Genomic DNA, 19,605 nt, shown 5'->3' with positions numbered 1-19,605 from the left:
CTCAGAACACTTGAGGACAGGAAAAAATTGCTCATCCATCAATATATCACTGAATAAATACAATGACTGGCACAAAGGAGAGCATTATTGAACTGTCAAGCCATGTGGCAGAATCTTGAGATGGCAAGTGAATTAAGATTTAAGAGTAAACTCAAGTGACTAACTACCGTGAAGTTCAGGCCGAGTAGAAAAGAAAAAAAAAAGATAACTTCGTGGGGCCAGCCCCATGGCCTAGTGGTTAAATTTGGCACACTCTGCTTCCCTGGCCTGGGTTCGGTTCCTAGGCGCAGACCTACACCACTTGTTGGTGCCCATGCTGTGGCAGCGACCCACATACAAAATAGAGGAAGAATGGCACAGATACTAGCTCAGTGCAGCTCTTCCTCAAGGAAAAAGAGGAAGATTGGCAACAGATGTTGGCTCAGGGCGACTCTTCCTCAGCCAAAAAAAAAAAAAAGATCAGATATGGGAAATTCACGTGCTCAGGAAGAATCTCTATAGCTGCTAATGTCAAAGAGATCAAATGAAAGGTCCTTTTTCTGGTCAGATGAGGGAAATATAAGGTTACTGTGAAATATGTAATCAATCATGAGAAAGCCTCCTGTTATGAAGCCTATGGATTCTGCTAAATATTACTTTAGAGTAAGTTTTTTTTTAAAGGATGTAATAAACATTATGTGATAGCCATGCTGATATAGTGAGTATATAACATGTTCTTTTACTTATTTTTTAACCCATTTCTTTTAATTATTATTATTCCTGATGATAGAATTATTAACTACTTCTTCCTCTTCACCATGGATGCTAATAAATGCCCATCTTTGTCACTCCGTAAATGCAAGCATACTTGATGCTTTCCTCCAGACAAATTCTTTGAAGCATGTCTAGCAAAAGCTTTGGGTAGCAAATTGTTTCTCTTACTAGAAAAGTAAACACAGAGGTTAACATGAAGTTGATTGAACTCCTTTCCAGATAAATGCGGTAACAATTTAGGTCTTACCATCAGACTTAATTAAATAAAAAATTATTATAAAAGTAAAAGCTTAGTTTGCGGCCAGGGGAAGGTATCTTTGCTTCTCTTTGGCTTCTGTTAATTTCCAAGTTCTAATACTAGAGCTCAACTGCTTCTTTGTAGAAGCCTTCAAACAACTTATTTTATAGAAAGAAAAGGATTGTTCTGTCTTCTGTACCTCTAGCCCACATATGTCACATACTCATTTTTCTTATTGGCTTTTTACTAAAGCTTTATCAAGTGCAATTGCTCAGCTACTGTCTCACTTTACAAACTTAGCCTTCATGGGTTTTATGAGGTATATAGTTTTTAAAAGATTAGGAATTGGGAAGTTGGTATAATATAGAAGTATGCTCGTAGAATTTGATGACATCTAAATATTTATTCATTCAGTCAACAAGTATTTATTGATTAGCTTCTGTGAAGCACTGTTCTGATGCTAAGGATAGAGAAGACCGGCAAAGTCTCTGCTGTCGTGGAGCTTATAGTCTAGAGGAAGACAATAAATCTATAAACAAAACATAAGAATTTCAGGTAGTGGTGAGTGTTATGAGGAAAATAAAATGGGATGGTTACTGATTGCAGGGGAGGATTATCCTTTACATAGGATAGTCAGGAGAGGGCTCTCTGAGGAAGTGGTTTTTGTGTGAACCTAAATGAAAAGACTCAGCCAGACAGAAGGAATAGCTCCTGCAAAAGCTCTAAAGCAAGAATAAGCTTGGCATGTTTGAGGGACAGAAAGAAGGCTATGCTTCTGGAAACAGTGAATTAAAGAAAAGGACATTATGAGATAAGTTTGGGGAAGATGGGGAGACAGTTACGGGGCAAATCACATGGGGTCTTGTGGAGTGGTGTAACACATTAGATTGTATTCAAATAACAGTGGTCAGCCACTGGAGGGCTTACAGTAGGATACGAACATGATATTTTTAAAACTTAGAATGTAAATATCACTCAGGGCAAATGGACTATAGAGTTGCAGTAATCCAAGCAAGATCTGATGGTGGTGTGGGAGTAACAGTGGAAGTGGTGAAAAGGAGCAGACTTGATGGATTGGATGGGGGATGGTGAAAACAGAGGAGTCAGTAATAATTTCTAGGTTTTTGGCCTAAACACCTGAGAGTGGAAATACCATTAATTGAGGGGGCAGACTAGTGTGGCAGGGGAGAAGTAAGTTGGAGAAGGAGATAAAACTTCAGACGTTTGGAGATTGGCACTCCGTGTGAAGAATACAAGAAGGCAGTTGGATTTGCGATATATGAGTCTAAAATTCAGAGAGGCCAACTTAAATGTGATTTTACATATAAAGAAACACACAGCTTGAAATTTATAACGTAGATACTGAGACTAGAACCTAAGTCTTCTGACTCTTGTTCTAATCTTCAACTCACCATCACATTTTTTGTGTGTGTGTGAGGAAGATTAGCCCTGAGCTAACATCTGTTGCCAATCCTCCTCTTTTTTTTTTTTTGGCTGACGAAGACTGGCCCTGGGCTAACATCCATGCCCATCTTCCCCTACTTTATATGGGACGCCGCCACAGCGTGGCTTGACAAGCAGTGTCTCCGTGCGCACCTGGGATCCAAACCCATGAACCCCGGGCAGCTGCAGCGGAGTGCACGCACGCTTAACCACTACATCACCAGGCCGGCCCCTTGCCATCACATTTTTTAGATGTATTTTATTGAATTCATTTTAAGCTATCTTAGTAACTAGATTCCTTCAGGTGTCAAATGGATACCTTTGTGTTTCAAAAGTTGAGTAATTGGAGAAATCACCCAAGAATTATGTAATATTTTATTTATACGTGTTTTAATTGTCTTGATGATTTTCTTCTAGATGAAGATGAAGATGAAGATGATGAAGAAGATTTTGAGGACGATGATGAATGGGAAGACTGATCTATATATTATATATATATTTTTAAGGTGAAATACTAAACACTACTTTCTGTCTATGGATTCTGTAAAATTATCATGTAAATGTTCTACCAATTTGCTGTATATTTTTGTTGCCTTTTTGCTTTTTTTTATTAATCTGTGCAATACCTCATTTAATCTGTAAAGGTTTGTCATAATCCTCTACAAAGCTACTCCCTGTTATTGTGTGCAAGTTTACACCAGGATGCTCACTTAATTTGTGAATATTTTTCATTCCATCAACAGAGGAGTTTAAATATTATATGTGAGACTGACAAAAACCTTAATGTAATTTAGTTAATAATGCCAGAAGGAAAACACTATTTTCATACCCTACTTTTCTGTACCTAAATTTTCTTATTAAAATCTAGTATAGCACTACCTTCTTTTTTAAGTGATGCAGACCTTAGGTTATTTAGCCCCTTCATTTTGAACACAGTGCTACATGAATGTTGAAGCTGATACATTGCACAGTTCTCTAGACATCACTACACTGATGCAATTTCTCAAATTTTAGCAATATGCTCTACATAAAATCACTACAGAGATGCTAGTCGGGGAAATCAGTACACACCTCTCACAGCAATATTGCCTATTATGGTGCAGCAGTGGTGTTTGGAGGCTAGAATCATAAGGAGCCCTTACCTACCTGTACTTGACTGAGGTTATTTTTATGCTATAGCAAATGTGGCAGGCTCTTTTTGGCAAAAATTTTAAGAATACTTTTCGTATTATTCTGAGACAAATGTTATTTAAGTTGTTGGAGTTTGGGGGGTTTTGGGGGTAATTTCATTCTACATGAACTGAAGGATGCTATACATTATGGTTACTTCAATATTTGGTGAAATATATTATAAAAATCAGAACATTATAAAATGATGTGGAGTATTTTTATTTTGTAGTTTGTATGGATTGAGATATTCAGAAATACCAACCATAAAAATCTAATCTAGTTAGTAAACACTGTAATGCTGAACCTATTACGCTTTTTTTTTTAAATTTTGATAATTTCTCAAGGTTTTTGTCAAATTTCAGGTGAAGGGTTACATTTTTCTTAAAATCTTGGTAGTCCCAATGTCACATTTCTTGGTACACATAACTGAATGATAGATTTAAAAAAAATAAAATAAAACTTTGCAACCTGCACATTTGTTACGTATACTAAATAATATGTTAAAATTAGGGTTTCCTTGCCTCTCTACAATACACTAATCTGCCTAAAGGTGGTTGTTTCATATTTATAGTGCTAATTATCATACCTACCTACTTTAAATTTTAGGTAGAAAAATGATCTGATTTAAATACAGACATATTTTTCTCACATTGAGTCATATGCAGAATGTAGTTCCAGATGTATTTCATTACTGTAGTCACGATATCCGACTAAAAATTAAGCTCTCTAGAATTGTACCGACCAAAATCTAGTATTGGCATGATCTTGACAGGCTGGACCTGCAAGATGTGGCTTGAATTTTAACCAGTTATCACATAATCTCTAGTGATCATGCATCTAGTTATCATAAGAAATAATTTAAAAGGTTTTGTTGCTGAAAGCAGTAAGTGGTGCAGTAAAATAGTTAAGTTATTCAAAGAATGTTACCTTTCTTGCAAGAGTAATTTAAGCACATGGGAAAGACTCTAGACTTTTTGTTTCTTGCAAAAACAGTGCCCTCTGCTGCTGGAAACCTTTTTCTGCTTACTATAATTTTTACTGTGGCTTGAGCTCAGTGAGTCTGGTGTGGATGAGGCTGGACAACTACTAACCAATAAAATTAGGAATTTGTGCAAATAGTAAATAGAACACTATAATTGTTTTAAGTGATATTAAACATTTTCCATTTTTTTCTTTTTGACATTATAAAAAACATTTTAAATATCCTAGAAATATCTTTAAGGTAATGCCAATTTAAGATCTCTCTTAACTTTTGGCCAAGGAATTCAGGATTTTCCAGCTAACTTTGGTATGATAAATATTTATCAGAAGCTGCTCTGAGCAGAGGATATCAATTCTTTGAGTTGGAAACACAATTTTAAACATGTAAGATGAGTATAAAATTTGCCAAAGGTAATTGAGTTCATTCTTTCTTCTTAAAGAAAAAAAAACACCTTTTGTTGTTGTTGTTGTTGTTGCACAAAGTCTAAATTACTATTGGTTGAAACACAGCAGCTGTGGCGTTCAGTCTGGGCGTGAAGACTAAATCCATTTAGACGTGAAGGTTGCATGTGTCAGTCCTCTCCGCCTTGCACTGTGGGCAGCACTAGACCTGTGCATTGTCTGAAAGCCTCCCGTGTATACTCCAGCTAAATGACTGTCTGGTAGCCTTCGCATTTAACAAGCTAGCATGAGGCTTTTTATATCTAAATGCTATGTGATAGACAATTTCAGCTAGCCACATATTGTATGTATGAGATTCATAGAGACTTTCAATCATTCATTTCCATTTATCAACTGAAATTTTGTTTAGTATGTGAATTTTTTTTTGAAATGTATAGTGAATAGGATGTTGCACTGGTGGCAATTCATCATGGAGCATAATAAAATTAATTTGACCCAAATATATAAAATAGTGTCTTTGTTTATTGTTAAGAGATTAAAATGGGTGAGAAAAATTTTAAACTGTAGAGTATAGTAAAGGGTACACAGCAGTGAATGATAGTGGTTGAAGTTTTCAGCAGACGGCATGCCCTGAGAGTTCGAGTGTGCCATTAAATAAACATGGTGAGCAAAAGAATGTTACACCCTGTTCTTCTGGGAAATGTGACAGCTGCTCAGCAGCTCTCCTGGAAGCCACTGCTGTGGTATACAGAGCATTCATATTGCAAGGTCAGACTGGAACTCTTTTGCATACCAAAAATGTTGACGTTTCCTAAATCAGAATGATATTGGAGTTTACTGCTAGTTTCAGTAAAAGCAAAATATAGCAGTTCATGTGGTACTTAAATAGCTCTTAATTAACGATATCAAAGATGGTGCTTACTTTAACCAGGAAAGTCAGTTTTTGATAAATAAGAATTTTCTGTTCTGCTGACCCTGGCACAAGTGGGTGTCTGAAGATTAAACTGAGTTGTGGAATCCAGTGTGTAGGATGCTACAAAATGCCTTCTAGGACCTTTAGCCAAATTTAAACATTTCAAGAATAAAATGTTCTATTAGAAATTTATTTCTGTTGTACAAATGTGAACACTGAAGAATGTATTAACCAAACTTTAAAAAAAATTTTTTAAGGAAAAAAGTGCCTCAGAAGTTCTTGTCACGTTATGTTTGTCTAATCAACAGAGAAATTCCTGAAATAACTTACTCTGCTTTAGGAATGGAGTTCTTAAAGGACAAGAATAGAGATAAGGCCTATTTATAGTACAAGAAAATTCTTTATGAAAAAGTTGAGAAAATTTTGCTTTGCACACTTGGTGTTGTCACATCTTACCTCCAAAACACAGCATTTTCTTGTAATCTCTTGGTCTTTTATTCATGAATATTTTTTAAAACTTTGCTTTTTTAGTGAAGCTACTAGGAAAAGCTCTAATAAATTGGCTGTTATGAATATGATGAGGAACACAACTTTCCGATTAATGCTAAGACTGTGTTAACTTCTATATGTGTAAACTTCTATATGTGATACGTGGTATCCTCCATTGCCATGAGGGGGAGCCCACTGAAAATTTTGGCTTTATAACAAAACATGTCTAGATAAATCAGCCATAGCTTTTTTTAAAAAAAAAAATATACATCGATGGTCATACTAATTACTGATAACAGTATTTAATTTCATACAAGTTCAGTGTAAATCTAAACTGGTCATGTGTACCACCATCAAGATTAACAAATCAAGATATGAATAACACACAGTTATTTTGAGTAAAATATAAAAGTAGTTTATAGGTAGTTTTTAGTTTAGTCAGATATTTGTATATTGGGAAATTTCTAGTAAATTTGAAGTGGTCCCTTAATTTTTTAACAACCACAACAGTTTCTTATACTTACTTTAGTAAGGATTTTTTTTTTTTTTTAATTTTCTATGTAAGAGAAAGTTCAGTTTTAACAGCATCAAATTGCATTATGGAACTTGAAGTTCCAATGTCATATTGACATTATTTTCTGTCTTGAAGTAGTAGGCACGTCTTGACCTAAATAGAGTTTTATCTTAGTTATTCTTGGATGTGTGAGGATTTTCATCAAGTCTAAGAATTTTTAAGTATCAGTATCATCATATTTAAACAACTGTTTATTAAGACTAAATATGTGATGGGCATTAAACTCTAATGGTGGAGTAGGATAGATCCCCTTCCTCCTTAAATATAAAATACTTCACAGCTGAAAAACAGTTGGAGCCCGTCGAGTTATATCAAGCCTACTCTCACTTCCTGGATGCTCCTATTCAGAGTGGTTGAGGGGCTTGCTCGAGGTCAGTTAGAAGGAGCTAATATTAGAAGCCAGATCTGACTACTCATTCAGTTGCTTTTTTCCATAATACTGCTTTATCCTGTTTTCTCTATTTTTCTTAAATTACAGATACATTGCAGGTTTACTTTGTTTCTAAAAGATTTATGGCTACAAATTTCGCCCTTTCTCACATGTCATTAGGGTGTTGATAGAAGCCACCAGCATCCTGTTCCTGTCTCTGCCCGGGAAAGCTGGCTTGCTTTGAGGAGCCGGCCTCTGCCTCTGACGCATGTGATCATATTTTGGCTCAGTGATGGCGGTCACTCTACATTGTCCAAGCATTCGGTCACCACAGGACACTTCTGTAATTTAGTACTGGGTTGAAATGAAATTGAGCTTTTTATTCTATATCCAAATTATTTTCATTAGTTTCTTATAAGTGTAAATGAGCATTGCCTAATTGAAACATTCACTATCTTGTAAACCCTTACAATCAACTTGCCTGACAGAAAATTAAAGTATGTATTAATCTTTGTGTGTAATTTTCAGTCAACAGCTGTACTGTCAATTTAAAGACCGGGAGTTCTTCCAAGGAGCACAAGGACAAACTGAACACTTCAAATCCAACTTCCTGGTTTTCCTATTAGTGAGAGAGGGAAGATTCTAATTTAGTTGCATATACTTCACTCTTACTGGAAAAGAGGCAGGAAAATAAAACTTGGATCTAGTTGTGGTGTTAAAAGAAACACATCAAAGAAAAGGAGAGAAAAAGGTATTATTGTGTCCAGTTAACTATAGGGAAACAAATAAACGAAGCTGTTCATAATGTCTCGATTCTGTATTTGTAAGATAACTGTAATTAACCCCTTAGATCGGCTTTTTTTTTTTTTTTTTTTAGCTAGGGTGGGAGTCTAAGGAGGCAGAGACTAGAAAGGAGATTGTGTTTGTAAGCAGATTTTTGTTTTAAGGTTGGGATTGGGAGAACGCTCAGCAGGTAAAATTAAGAAGTGTATTAGAATCTCCATTTTGAAGGATGATAACCAAGAAGAAGCTAATGAAATAGGATATTTGGTTTTTGTTTATTGCGTAAGGATGTAAGTGCAGAAGGACTGACTCTTTCTTAGTTGTATGCTCAGGTAAAGCTCAGTCTACCATTCAAAGGAAAACTCAAAATATTTGTTTCTTTTTTTAAGGACTTCTGAACTTTGCCGTGGATATTTGCCAAAGGTTGTGATGTAGTTAACATTAATACTTAAGTAATTGTGAGAGTCCAATTTAATAAGCATAGTCCTAGAATTGCAGCCACTTTTTTCCAAGCCACCTCTAAATGGAGCACCTTATGAGTCTATTTAGGTGGCCTTGCTTTGTCCATAGTTAAATGCCTAGATGCTATAGAACATGTTTATAAGGACCTGCTGCCTAAAGATGTTTAGAAAGTTCAAGTAGATTCTGAGCCAGATGATTGCTTTAGATCTGCACCAGTGCACAAAAGTTTTACAGCCAACATCCCTGGGTTAGCGTGATGTGGTTTATGGCAGTTAGACTGCGTGCAAAGAGAGAAATTCTATGCATCAGCTGAGCCCTGTCAACATCCTTCCGTTTACTTTCCATTTTCGTTACTTTGTTTTCCAGAACAACAGAAAAACTGGTTTGATGGGAGTCACTATATTTTTCATATATGTTTCTTCATTTCCCAACTAACTAAATTATTAAACCAAACATCATTCCGCCAGTTATTCCAATGGCCCAATCAGGAAAAGAGGGGTAGAGAGAGACAAATATATTGTGCATCTGAGTTCAGTTTTGATTCTATAAATCTTACTTCTCTAATCATTGTGTACAGTTGAACTCAAATGGGATTTAGTGGGTTGTTGGGAAAGATAGGATAACTTATAGGAGAAAAATGTGGTGTATTTTTTCCACTGCATGGCTGGTTAACACTTAGATGTAGCATTGTCTCACATCTTGGTCTTGGTTTGTGATATATAACTCGCAGACGCTAACAACTGTTTTTTTATTAAGAGCAATTTAAGCTCTTACATTGTACAGTAGTTTCTATGTTTTGGGGAGATGCTGTGAGAAAAATGCCATTGGGAATTTAGGTCTGGAAACCAAACAACTTGGGAAAAGGTTTTCTGTATTTTGAACTTTATTGTTAGTGCCTTCGAGTCAATTATTAATTGACTTACCAGAGCTGTTCTGGCAAGTCTTCTGGAGGAACAAAAATAACACTATGTAAAGCTCAAAATGCCAACTCTGGTGGTCTAGTGGGTAAGATTCGGCACTCTCACCGTCCTGGCCCAGGGTCGTTTCCCAATCAGGGAACCACACCACCAGTCTGTCAGTTGTCATACTGTGGAGGCTGCGTGTTGCTATGATGCTGAAAGCTGTGCCACCGGTATTTCAAATACCAGCAGAGTCACCTGTGGTGGACAGGTTTCAGCGGAGCTTCCAGACTAGGAAGAAGGACCTGGCCACCCACTGATGAAAAAATTGTCCATGAAAACTCTCTGAGTAGCAGCAGACCATCGTCTGATACAGTGCTGGAAGATGAGAGGATGGCGCAAAAAGACCAGGCAGGGTTCCGTTCTGCTGTACACCGGGTGGTTAGGAGTAGGAATTGACTCGAAGGCACTAACAACAAAGTTCAAAATATAGAAAACTTTTTCCCAAGTTGTTTGGTTTCCAGACCTAAATTTCCAAGGGCATTTTTTTTTTCACAGCATCTCCTCAAAGATAGAAACTACTGCACAATATTGAACAGGAACCCAGAAGAAACAACAGGTTTTGGAGAATCGTGGGGACTGTGTCCCGGTCTTCAGTTACTGCTTCTCTTGAAGCACTGTTCCCTTAAATCACTCTCCAGCTCGACTCTTTCTCTGAATATTGTAGCAATAACCTCCATTCTGCTTACCCATCCTAAAAAGTATCCAGTACAATTTTTTGTTTTATGGTTTCTGTCATCCCCTCTTACTTCCCTCCCCCGTCCCAGAAATTAACAGTAATTGTTGGATAATTAAGAGATCTAGGGGGTATAAAATGCGCAGAAGAGGGTTTGGTTTTGCGTGTGTGGGTTCTTGAAACTTGTGAGTTAATATTGGGATGTGAGGAGCACAGTGAAAATTCCATGGACTTCTTGTAAGTAATAGCAAGAACACCTTCAGATACCAATCCTGCTTTGTAGTGGCAATACATTTACCAGCCCCTACAGGTGTTTTTCTAATAAATACTTTTTCCAGAGGGCACGGTCAACATCTGCCCACTTAGTTTGCAATTACCAGTGTAGCCTGCTCTCCGACTTCCTCAGGGGGCATCCCCTGGCCCCATCTCCTTTCTGCAGGGAGTACTGTAATGTGCATGCTCACCGAGTTTCAGACCAGGCTACCTTTTGATGACAAAGATGAAGCCACTTAAAGGAGCTTCCAAAAGTCCCATGGCTGTGCTTACTCCACTCCCGGAACTTTCATCACTGAGATGTTTTTCCTTTGAAAAAAATCATGTTTAAAAGGATCCATGGTAATACCAACCAGTATTTATTGGAACACTTATTAAGTGTTGGCACGGTATGAAAATGTTTTACAGGAGGAAGTTCTTAACCCAACTTTTCAACCAAGGCAAATGAAACTTAGGTTAACTAACTTCACAAAGTTAAATAGCTAGTAAGTGGCAGAGCCGAGCCTCAGACTTAGATTTGTCTTCATACAAGAGATGTCCTCTTAACCACCATAGTTCCCCGCCTCCCAGGTGCGTTAAGATGCCAGTGATGGTCTGGGTAAAAAATAAAAATATTACTCCAATATCTTCAAATGTAGAAAGCTTGGGATTGTTCTGCTTATGCATGTGCAAAGACCCAAAGGGAAATGCTGTCATTCTCTATTTTAAAAAAACAAACAAAAATGCAGCAGAAAGGAAAATATGTTATAATCATGCAGCTAAACCAGCAGCCGCTAAAGCAAGCCAGGGCAAGTTTTGAGATCAGCACAGCCTCAGAGTTTTGGAGTATTCACTGAACAGAATGTCTCTTATAATTTGTCTTTGGTCTGCTCATCCCCAATCCCCATTCCCCCTTCCATCACCATTAAAATATTTTTTCCATTTGAAATATTAGATTAGGTAACTGGCATATCTGAGTAATCCCAAATGCCTAATAAATGATTACACAAGAATTTATTTGGAATTACCTCAGAGTCCTCTCTCTGAACTTCAAGTAATCTCTGCCAATGTGTCTTCTTTCCTTAAGCTTTTTCCATTTATTTCATATTTTTATCACCCCAATGGTAACTTTTAATTTATGAATATCATATGTGGAGAAGAAGTTGGATTGATTTTTGGGGGGGTTTTTTTGCTTATGTTAAAAAAATCTGCATTTGTTTAAAAACAACTTTTATTAGTGACAGCTTCTGGAGCAAAAGCAGAGTTATCCATCCCAACAAGTTCTGGCAGGTCAAGATTTCAGTTAAACTTCCTATGAGTGTCTCTGAAAAGAGCCACCAAAAATTCTTGGCAGCTTTTAGAGAAAAATAAATAAGGGCGTTAGTGAATATTACCTTGCTGTTCCCAAATGGGATAATTTCAGCTTTCGGCTAGTCCACTGTGTAGTCTCCACAACTCCCAATTGGAAATGTGGATAAAGGAAGAGCTGCAGAAGGTTAAGGTATAACTTCTAGAAAGACATTCACAAATGCATATAAATAAATGTATTTGCCCTCTGACTCTTCCTTTAAATGTCAAAAAAAAGCTTAGTTTTCTCAATTTTACTTCAATGTGGAGAGACCCTCTGAGCTATTTGTTGGATTATTTGTTCCCATGAAGGTACTGGTTTTCAGTCTGGGGGGCTGCCACCACTCACCCCAGCTTGAAGGAGAATTAATGCATGAGAAAGTGTGGGAGGGCAACTTGCAAATTGTAACCTGAGACTGACTTTAGGTCATTTGCTTTTGTGTCTATGTAACAGTGATTACTCAGATGGATCATCTGAGATTTCAGTCAGGAAGAGAGAGAATTGAGCAGTTTGTGCTAGTGACAACAGTATTTTGATCAGAGGAAATGGGTATACTTTTCAATTACATGCCTAATTTTTAAAAATTCCAAAAGTTGCTAAGGAAGTGTTTAAATTGTAATTAAGACTATATGGCTGATTACACAATGTTTCAATCTGGAACAAGTGATTAGTTATCTGAAAATTAGTGCAGAATAGCCAAGGTACAAACAGATAATATAGTAAAAACCTCCACTGTGGAGTGCAAATTTGTCTCATGAACTCAAGAGTTAGGGTTTTAAAGATTATACTGATTTTACCTCAAGATGGTTTATTTAGGGGCTGGCCTGGTGGTGTAGTGGTTAAGTTCATGTGCTGCACTTCAGTGGCCAAACAGGGTTTGCAGGTTCGGATCCCGGGCATGGACCTACACACCGCTCATCAAGCCATGCTGTGACAGCATCCCACATGCAAAATAGAGGAAGATGGGCACAGATGTTAGCTCAGCGACAGTCTTCCTCAAGCAAAAAGAGGAGGATTGACAACAGATGTTAGCTGAGGGCCAATCTTCCTCACAAAAAAAGAAAAAAAAGAGGGTTTATTTAGAGAACAGGACTTCTATTTTCTAGTTGTCCGTCCTCAGCTTGCCCAAACACTCTCCAGACTGTAGCCTGCACAGCTACGCATGATGACAGCCTGACTACTGGCCCCAGATCACACATGGAAAAGGGATGGAGTCTTTGAGGGAGGAGGTCCAGCGAGAGTGGATGTGGATATTCTCAGAACTCTGGCCTTACAGTGGGTGCAGAGTTCAGAATGCCTGCCATTAGCTGCTCCTTAATAATATGCTCCTTGGAGCCTGTTGGCCTTCATGTGTAGGTCCTGCCCTGTACTGGGACCAATCTTGCCTCTAGAACTTCATTTCTCAACCATGATCATTTTTTTCCTTAGGATTGCTTTAGCTATTCGGGGTCTTTTGTTGCCCCATGTGAATTTTAGTATTCTTTTTTCTATTTCCGTGAAGAATGTCATTGGGGTGCTGATTGGGATTGCATTGAATCTGTAGATTACTTTAGGTAATATAAACATTTTAACTACGTTTATTCTTCCAATCCATGTGCATGGGATGTCTTTCCATTTCTTTATGTCATCGTCGATTTCTTTCAATAATGTCTTGTAGTTTTCATTGTATAGGTCTTTCACCTCCTTGGTAAGATTTATTCCTAGATATTTTATTCTTTTTGATGCAATTGTAAATGGTATTATCTTTTTGAGCTCTCTTTCTGTTAGTTCGTTATTAGCATACAGAAATGCAACTGATTTTTGTAGATTGATTTTGTACCCTGTGACTTTTGCTGTAGTTGTTGATTATTTCTAATAGTTTTCCAATGGATTCTTTAGGATTTTCTATATATAAAATCATGTCATATCTGCAAATAGTGAGAGTTTCACTTCTTTGTTGCCTATTTGGATTCCTTTTATTCCTTTTTCTTGCCTAATTGCTCTGGCCAAAACCTCCAGTACTATGTTGAATAGGAGTGGTGAGAGTGGGCAGCCCTGCCTCGTTCCTGTTCTCAGAGGAATGGCTTTCAGTCTTTCCCCATTGAGTATGATGCTGGCTGTGGGTGTGTCATAAATAGCCTTTATTATGTTGAGGTACTTTGCTTCTATACCCATTTTATTGAGAGTTTTTATCATAAGTGGATGTTGTATCTTGTCAAATGCCTTCTCTGCGTCTATTGAGATGACCATATGGTTTTTATTCTTTGTTTTGTTGCTGTGGTGTATCACGTTGATTGATTTGTGGATGTTGAACCGTCCCTGCATCCCTGGTATAAATCCCACTTGATCATGTCAACCATGATCCTTTTTGATCCCATACCACTGTTGGCTACCTTAGGAGGAAGGGTGAGAAAGATACTGTCATATTATCTATTCATTGCTGTTGACTAGCTAACAATCTCCATCTTTTCAAATGTATATTGAATGCTTGCTGTTTATTAGGCACAAAGATAAGATACGGTCCCTGATCTCCAGGATATGTAATCCAGTAGGATAGTAGGAAGATTAAGACACGTACGCAAATAGTATATAATGCAAGGTAAAATGAACTGTGAGACTGTGGGATATAGACTATAACAGGTGTTGGAGGAGGAAGATGAGTTCAGTGTTAAAGTTCAGTGTGTCTGAGGTGTATTTGAATGTGTGGGTTTAGAATCATAGGGGCAGTATTTGTGCTAGAAGTAAGGATTTGGGGTCATGTGGTACAAGTAGTATTTAAAGATAGGAGTTTGGATGAGGTCACCCAGGAAGAATGTGGAAAAAAATAGAGGCTCTTTTGAAGGATGCCCTTTTCCCCATCTCCTGGGTCAGTAAGCTACTCATCTTTCCAGGTCTCTTTTGAAGGATGAGTAGGCGCTAACCAGATGTAAAGAGTGGGAGGGGAATTCTAGGCAGGGAGAACGGTGTGTGAAAAGGTGTGTGTCAGGAGGGGGCATCACTTGATCAGTGAGCTGCAAATTGCTCAGTATGGCTTAAGTACAAGGTACATGAGGACAAGTAATGGAAGATGAGGCAGAAAGATAATCAGGGCCATGTTTGCCATGCTAAGGGATTTGAACTTTATTCAGCAGAAAATGGGTTATGACTTAAGAATTTCAAGGAGGTGACTGATGTGATCAGAATTGCATTTTGGAAAAATGTCACTCTAGCATGTGGAAGAAAAATTGGGGGTCAATGAGAGTGGAGACAGAGAAACCAGACAGAAAGGGACTGGTTAGGAACCAGTTAGGAAGAAACGAGTTTAGAAGCAACAGGCCAGATAATAGATTGTGAGTGACTCAATGACAGTTTTTATGGTGGCCAAGGAGACGATATGCCATTTTCCAGAGAGGAGAAATTCAATTCACAACGATAACTTTAAGGTAGTTCCTGTTAAACAAAAGGCTCTTTTGGGCTGCACCACATTGACCAGTTTGGATATGCAAAGGCAGACTGCAGCTGCTCTTTGGGAGGGGCGCTAGAAAGAGCTGAATTTGCTGTGCACAGCAGAGTGAAAAGAATTTAGAATTCCAGGAGTAATTCAGGAGGATAGTAATGAGGCAGAATCACGAGAGGAGAAGAGGAAGGAAGTGCTAAACGAGCAAGAAAACACAGACTATTACGTGGAATAAAATAGCCAGTGGGAAAACCTCTCTGAAAGTGAGTTAGCCAGAGGATTTTTCATAACAGGAAGATCTCATGTTCAATTTGAAGTTGTTTGTGTTGCTGTAATGTCAACCCCGCCTCATTTCCCAAATGTTCATGCAACGTTGAACCGGTGGAAATCAAGGAGGGCTAATTGCTGCAGGTCAGTTGCCACATTAGGTCAATGTAGTTTGAAATGGGGCCATTAAATCATAGGTTTGCAAGATGCGTGCTTGGAGCGTGGAACCAGACAACCATGAGCAGATGAGCCTGCAGCCCCCACCCCTCCACCCCAGGAATTCTCAGAAGCCTCGTAGGAGACTTTGGACTGTCACGGAGATGGAATGAGGTTTCAAGTTGAGTTTAACTAGATTATATATGCACACACACACACATATATATATGCTCACACATATGTCATTTTACTGGACAGGAGAAAAAATATAATTTATATATAAATTTATATATTATATATATTTTTTCTCCTGTCCAGTAAAAATGATTATATATGTATATATATGTGTGTGTGTGTGTGTATATAGAAAATACATAATTTTTATTTCTCATGTCAAGTAAAAATGACATACCAGGAAGATGTGCCCTTTGTATTCTGAGATTTGTGGATACTCTGACTCTCCACCAGAGCACTATACCTGATTTTTTTGGTTTTGTTTTAGTTTTTGTTTTTTTTGTGAGGAGGACCAGCCCTGAGCTAACATCCAATGCCAATCCTCCTCTTTTTTTTTTTTTTTTTTTACTGAGGAAGACTGGCCCTGGGCTAACATCCGTGCCCATCTCCCTCTACTTTATATGGGACGCCGCCACAGCATGGCTTAACAAGTGGTGCGTCAGTGTGTGCCCGAGATCTGAACCAGCCAACCCCGGGCCACTGCAGCGGAGCGCACGCACTTAACTGCTTGCACAACCGGGCCGGCCCCTATACCTGATTTTTGAAGCATTGCACTGCACTCTTCATCTTGGTGAGTCGTCCCACTCTACGCCTCCAATCTGATTTCCATCTCCACTGCTCCTGTAGACTTGCTCTCACCAAGATCACCAGTTCAAGTGAACACTTTCAAGCTCCAGAACTCACTGAGGCATTTTATGCTGCTACCTGCTCCTTTCTTGGTGCAATTCTGCTTTGCCACATGATTCTCCTCTGGTTTCTCTCTGGCCACACTCAGCTTCTGCTCTTCGTGACTTCATCAAAACTTCCATCTTTAAGTGCCACTCATACCACATGGCTCCCCCAAATCCTTATATCCAATGTAAATCCCACCCCCACAATTCTAGACCCACACATTTCAATGGACAGGCACCTCAGATACAATATATTTAAAACTGAACTCATCTTCTTCCTCCAAACCTGCTCCTGCTGTATTCCCTATCCCATTTTGCGACACCGCTATACACCCAAATGGCCCATCCAGAAATGTAAGCATCAACATAGACACCTCCTTTGTTGCCTCCTGCCCCCTACATCTAAGCAGTAACTAAATTCTACGCAGTACATGCTTTCTTAGTCTCTGCTCTATCTGTTCTGACCTCTTTACATCTACACAGCATTCACAGTTCAAGCCTGCATCACTTCATTCTTAGATCGTTACAGTGATCTCCTAACTGGTCTTCCTGCCACCAGCCTGGGCCTCACTGAGTCCATCCTTCTCTCGGTTACACAAGTCATATTTTAAGAACCTATATAAACATCATTTCACTCCTCCTCTTGAAATCCTTTGATGCTCCCTATGACTTTCATAATTAAGTCCACATTCCTTAGCTTACACTAAGTTGTTCAGGATGGGCTCCTGCAACTCTCAATCCATCCCAACCTTTTTATTCAGAAGTAGAAAATTGTATGGACTTTTTGAAATACATCTTACTAATGCATGCCTCTGTGGTTCGGATAGGCATATAATTTGGCTGAGAGAAGGTTGGTAAACCTGGCAATTTGGTTAAAACCTAATTTCCAGTTTTGGTGTACCACAATGATAACTCACAGCTCTTGTCTATCTGGGAGATGGCTTTTTAGCTGTCAGTCATTCAGTCGATCATTTCTTCTAAGGACTGTTCGGAAAAGTTAAAAGTTAGAATAACTCAAAGGGATGAACTGGAACAAACTAAATATCAAAGATCAGAGGACTAACCAAAATAACCTAAATATCCAACAATTTTTGAAATTGAATTTTTGAAATAATATATGGTGGATTATATAATGGTATGTATGCTATCTTCCCCTTTTTGTAGAAAACGTAGTTATCTGTGTTTAAATATGTGTTAAGAAGGTTCTAAAAGAATATACACCAGAGGGTTATCAGTGGTTGTTCTGTGTGAGTGGGATTATGGGAATTCTTTATGTTCTTTTCCCTATCTGTATAGTCTGATTTTTCTTAATGACTGTATGCTATTTTTGTAAAAGGAAACATCCATACAGAAACTATACAGTAGTCCTACTCTTAATCCAACAAAATTATCAATACTAGAAAAAAAGACTGAAATATTAACTCTTTACCAAATCCTTGTTTTTACAGAATTACGTTAAACCCTATGATTTTCGACTAGTTTCTATGATACCCTGTTTCCTCAGTCTTAAATGTCCTTCCTCATTCCCCACCCACATCGTTCGACTCTTTTTTTAGCCTGGCGTCTTCTCCATTCCTTAAAAGTCCAAATCAAGTGTCACCTTCCCTGGGAAGCTTTTCTTGACCCCTTATCTGCTTTTGGTCAAGGATCTATGATAAACTGTGGCTCACAAGTCAGATCTATCCAACACTTGCGAACTAAGAGTTTTTACACTTTTAAATGGCTGAAAAAATTGAAAGAAGAAAATTAACAACATATGAAAATTATACGAAATTTAAATTTTAGTGTCTATACATAAGGTTGTATTAGGACACGGACACGCTCATTCGTTGATGTATTGTCTACAGCTGTTATCGCCCTCCAACGGCAGAGCTGCATCACTGTGACAGAGACCAAACAGCCCACAAAGTCTAAAATATTTACTCTCTAGCTCTTTACAGAAAAGGTTTGCTATAACACTAGCTTTAGATGATTCGGCTGCTTCAGTGCCCTTGTAGGACCCTACACCTGCCTCTAACTCAGTTCTTACTGCATATTCTGGAAGGAATGGTTTTCTTAGGATTCCCACTGCTTTGAGGGGGACAACACTTTTTAATATAACTTGGGCTCCCCAGCACCAAGCAGAGTGCCTCATATACAGGAGGCACGTGATAAATCAATTCATGATGCGGGAAGGGATTGTGTGAGCTCCCTCCGCTAGACTGTAAGTTACCTGAGGACTAGGGTTTTATCTCCTTTGTTTACTGTGTATCCTCAGTATCCAGAAGAGTATCTGGAACATGGTAGGCACTCAGAAAATATTTGTGGAAGTTGTTAAGGGCATCAATGTTGCTACCGTACGTCTGAGTTTTGTAATTCTTAGGTCAAGTCTCAGTCTTTTATATCATGCTATTTGATGATTGATGGAAATAAAACTCTACCTTCCAAGCATCAGAGAAACAAGGAAAAGACAAGGTTAACTTTGTCCTGAAAGGAAGGAGCTAAGAGTTCTTTTCAAGAGCATATTGCTTTACCGCAGCCGTCAGTGCATCTCAGTACAGGCACGGCAGCCTGTTACTCCCTTCTCCTTTCACTCACTTGTGGCAGCTACATCAGGCGGGTATTAACTCAAGATCCTGCTGACACCGAGTTATTAAATACCTGGGGCAGCAGGGTTCTCGAAGCAGCGTGAGACTCAGCATCCTGGCCCCATTTCAAATCAGGATGAGGTGTACTTTAAGAGATTAGCGTGCAGATATAAATCATAGCCTAAACACTTCAGCTGGTCTTGGACGGCCTCTCTCCCAGTGAGCTGAAAGCTCTTTATAGAGGATGAATAAATTCATTTTCATACCGCTCTGTGTGTTTGCAGGAAGGATGAAGTAAGAATCCCTGGCTTGGGCTGAATAGAGTCATAACACCTTGCATGTTTATAGTACTGTATTCTGAAATAATGTTCTAGAAATATTTTTCCTGAATGACAAATATACCTACTTAGTATCTGACCATATTATACTCTCCTTATTGTGGGCTTTATGATATTTTGTTTCGTATATTGACTGTGAGAGCC

At 38.3% G+C, this 19,605-nt stretch overlaps 1 protein-coding gene across 2 annotated transcripts in view; it reads left to right on the top strand.

Moving 5' to 3' along the window:
* WASL (WASP like actin nucleation promoting factor) overlaps positions 1 to 4,077 on the top strand; it is a 69,293-nt gene extending 65,216 nt beyond the window's left edge. For both annotated transcript variants that reach the window (XM_058529176.1, XM_058529185.1), the window contains one exon: positions 2,852 to 4,077. In XM_058529176.1, the coding sequence (XP_058385159.1) occupies positions 2,852 to 2,913 (62 nt within the window). In that variant the 3' untranslated portion in view covers positions 2,914 to 4,077. The remainder of the gene's footprint in view (positions 1 to 2,851) is intronic.
* Positions 4,078 to 19,605: the final 15,528 nt, after the last annotated feature.

This window comes from Diceros bicornis, chromosome 3 (assembly GCF_020826845.1).
Source record: "Diceros bicornis minor isolate mBicDic1 chromosome 3, mDicBic1.mat.cur, whole genome shotgun sequence".
In the NCBI taxonomy this organism is placed as follows: domain Eukaryota; kingdom Metazoa; phylum Chordata; class Mammalia; order Perissodactyla; family Rhinocerotidae; genus Diceros; species Diceros bicornis.
The sequence above is the reverse complement of the archived record's forward strand: the minus strand, read 5'-3'. Positions and strand labels throughout refer to the sequence as shown.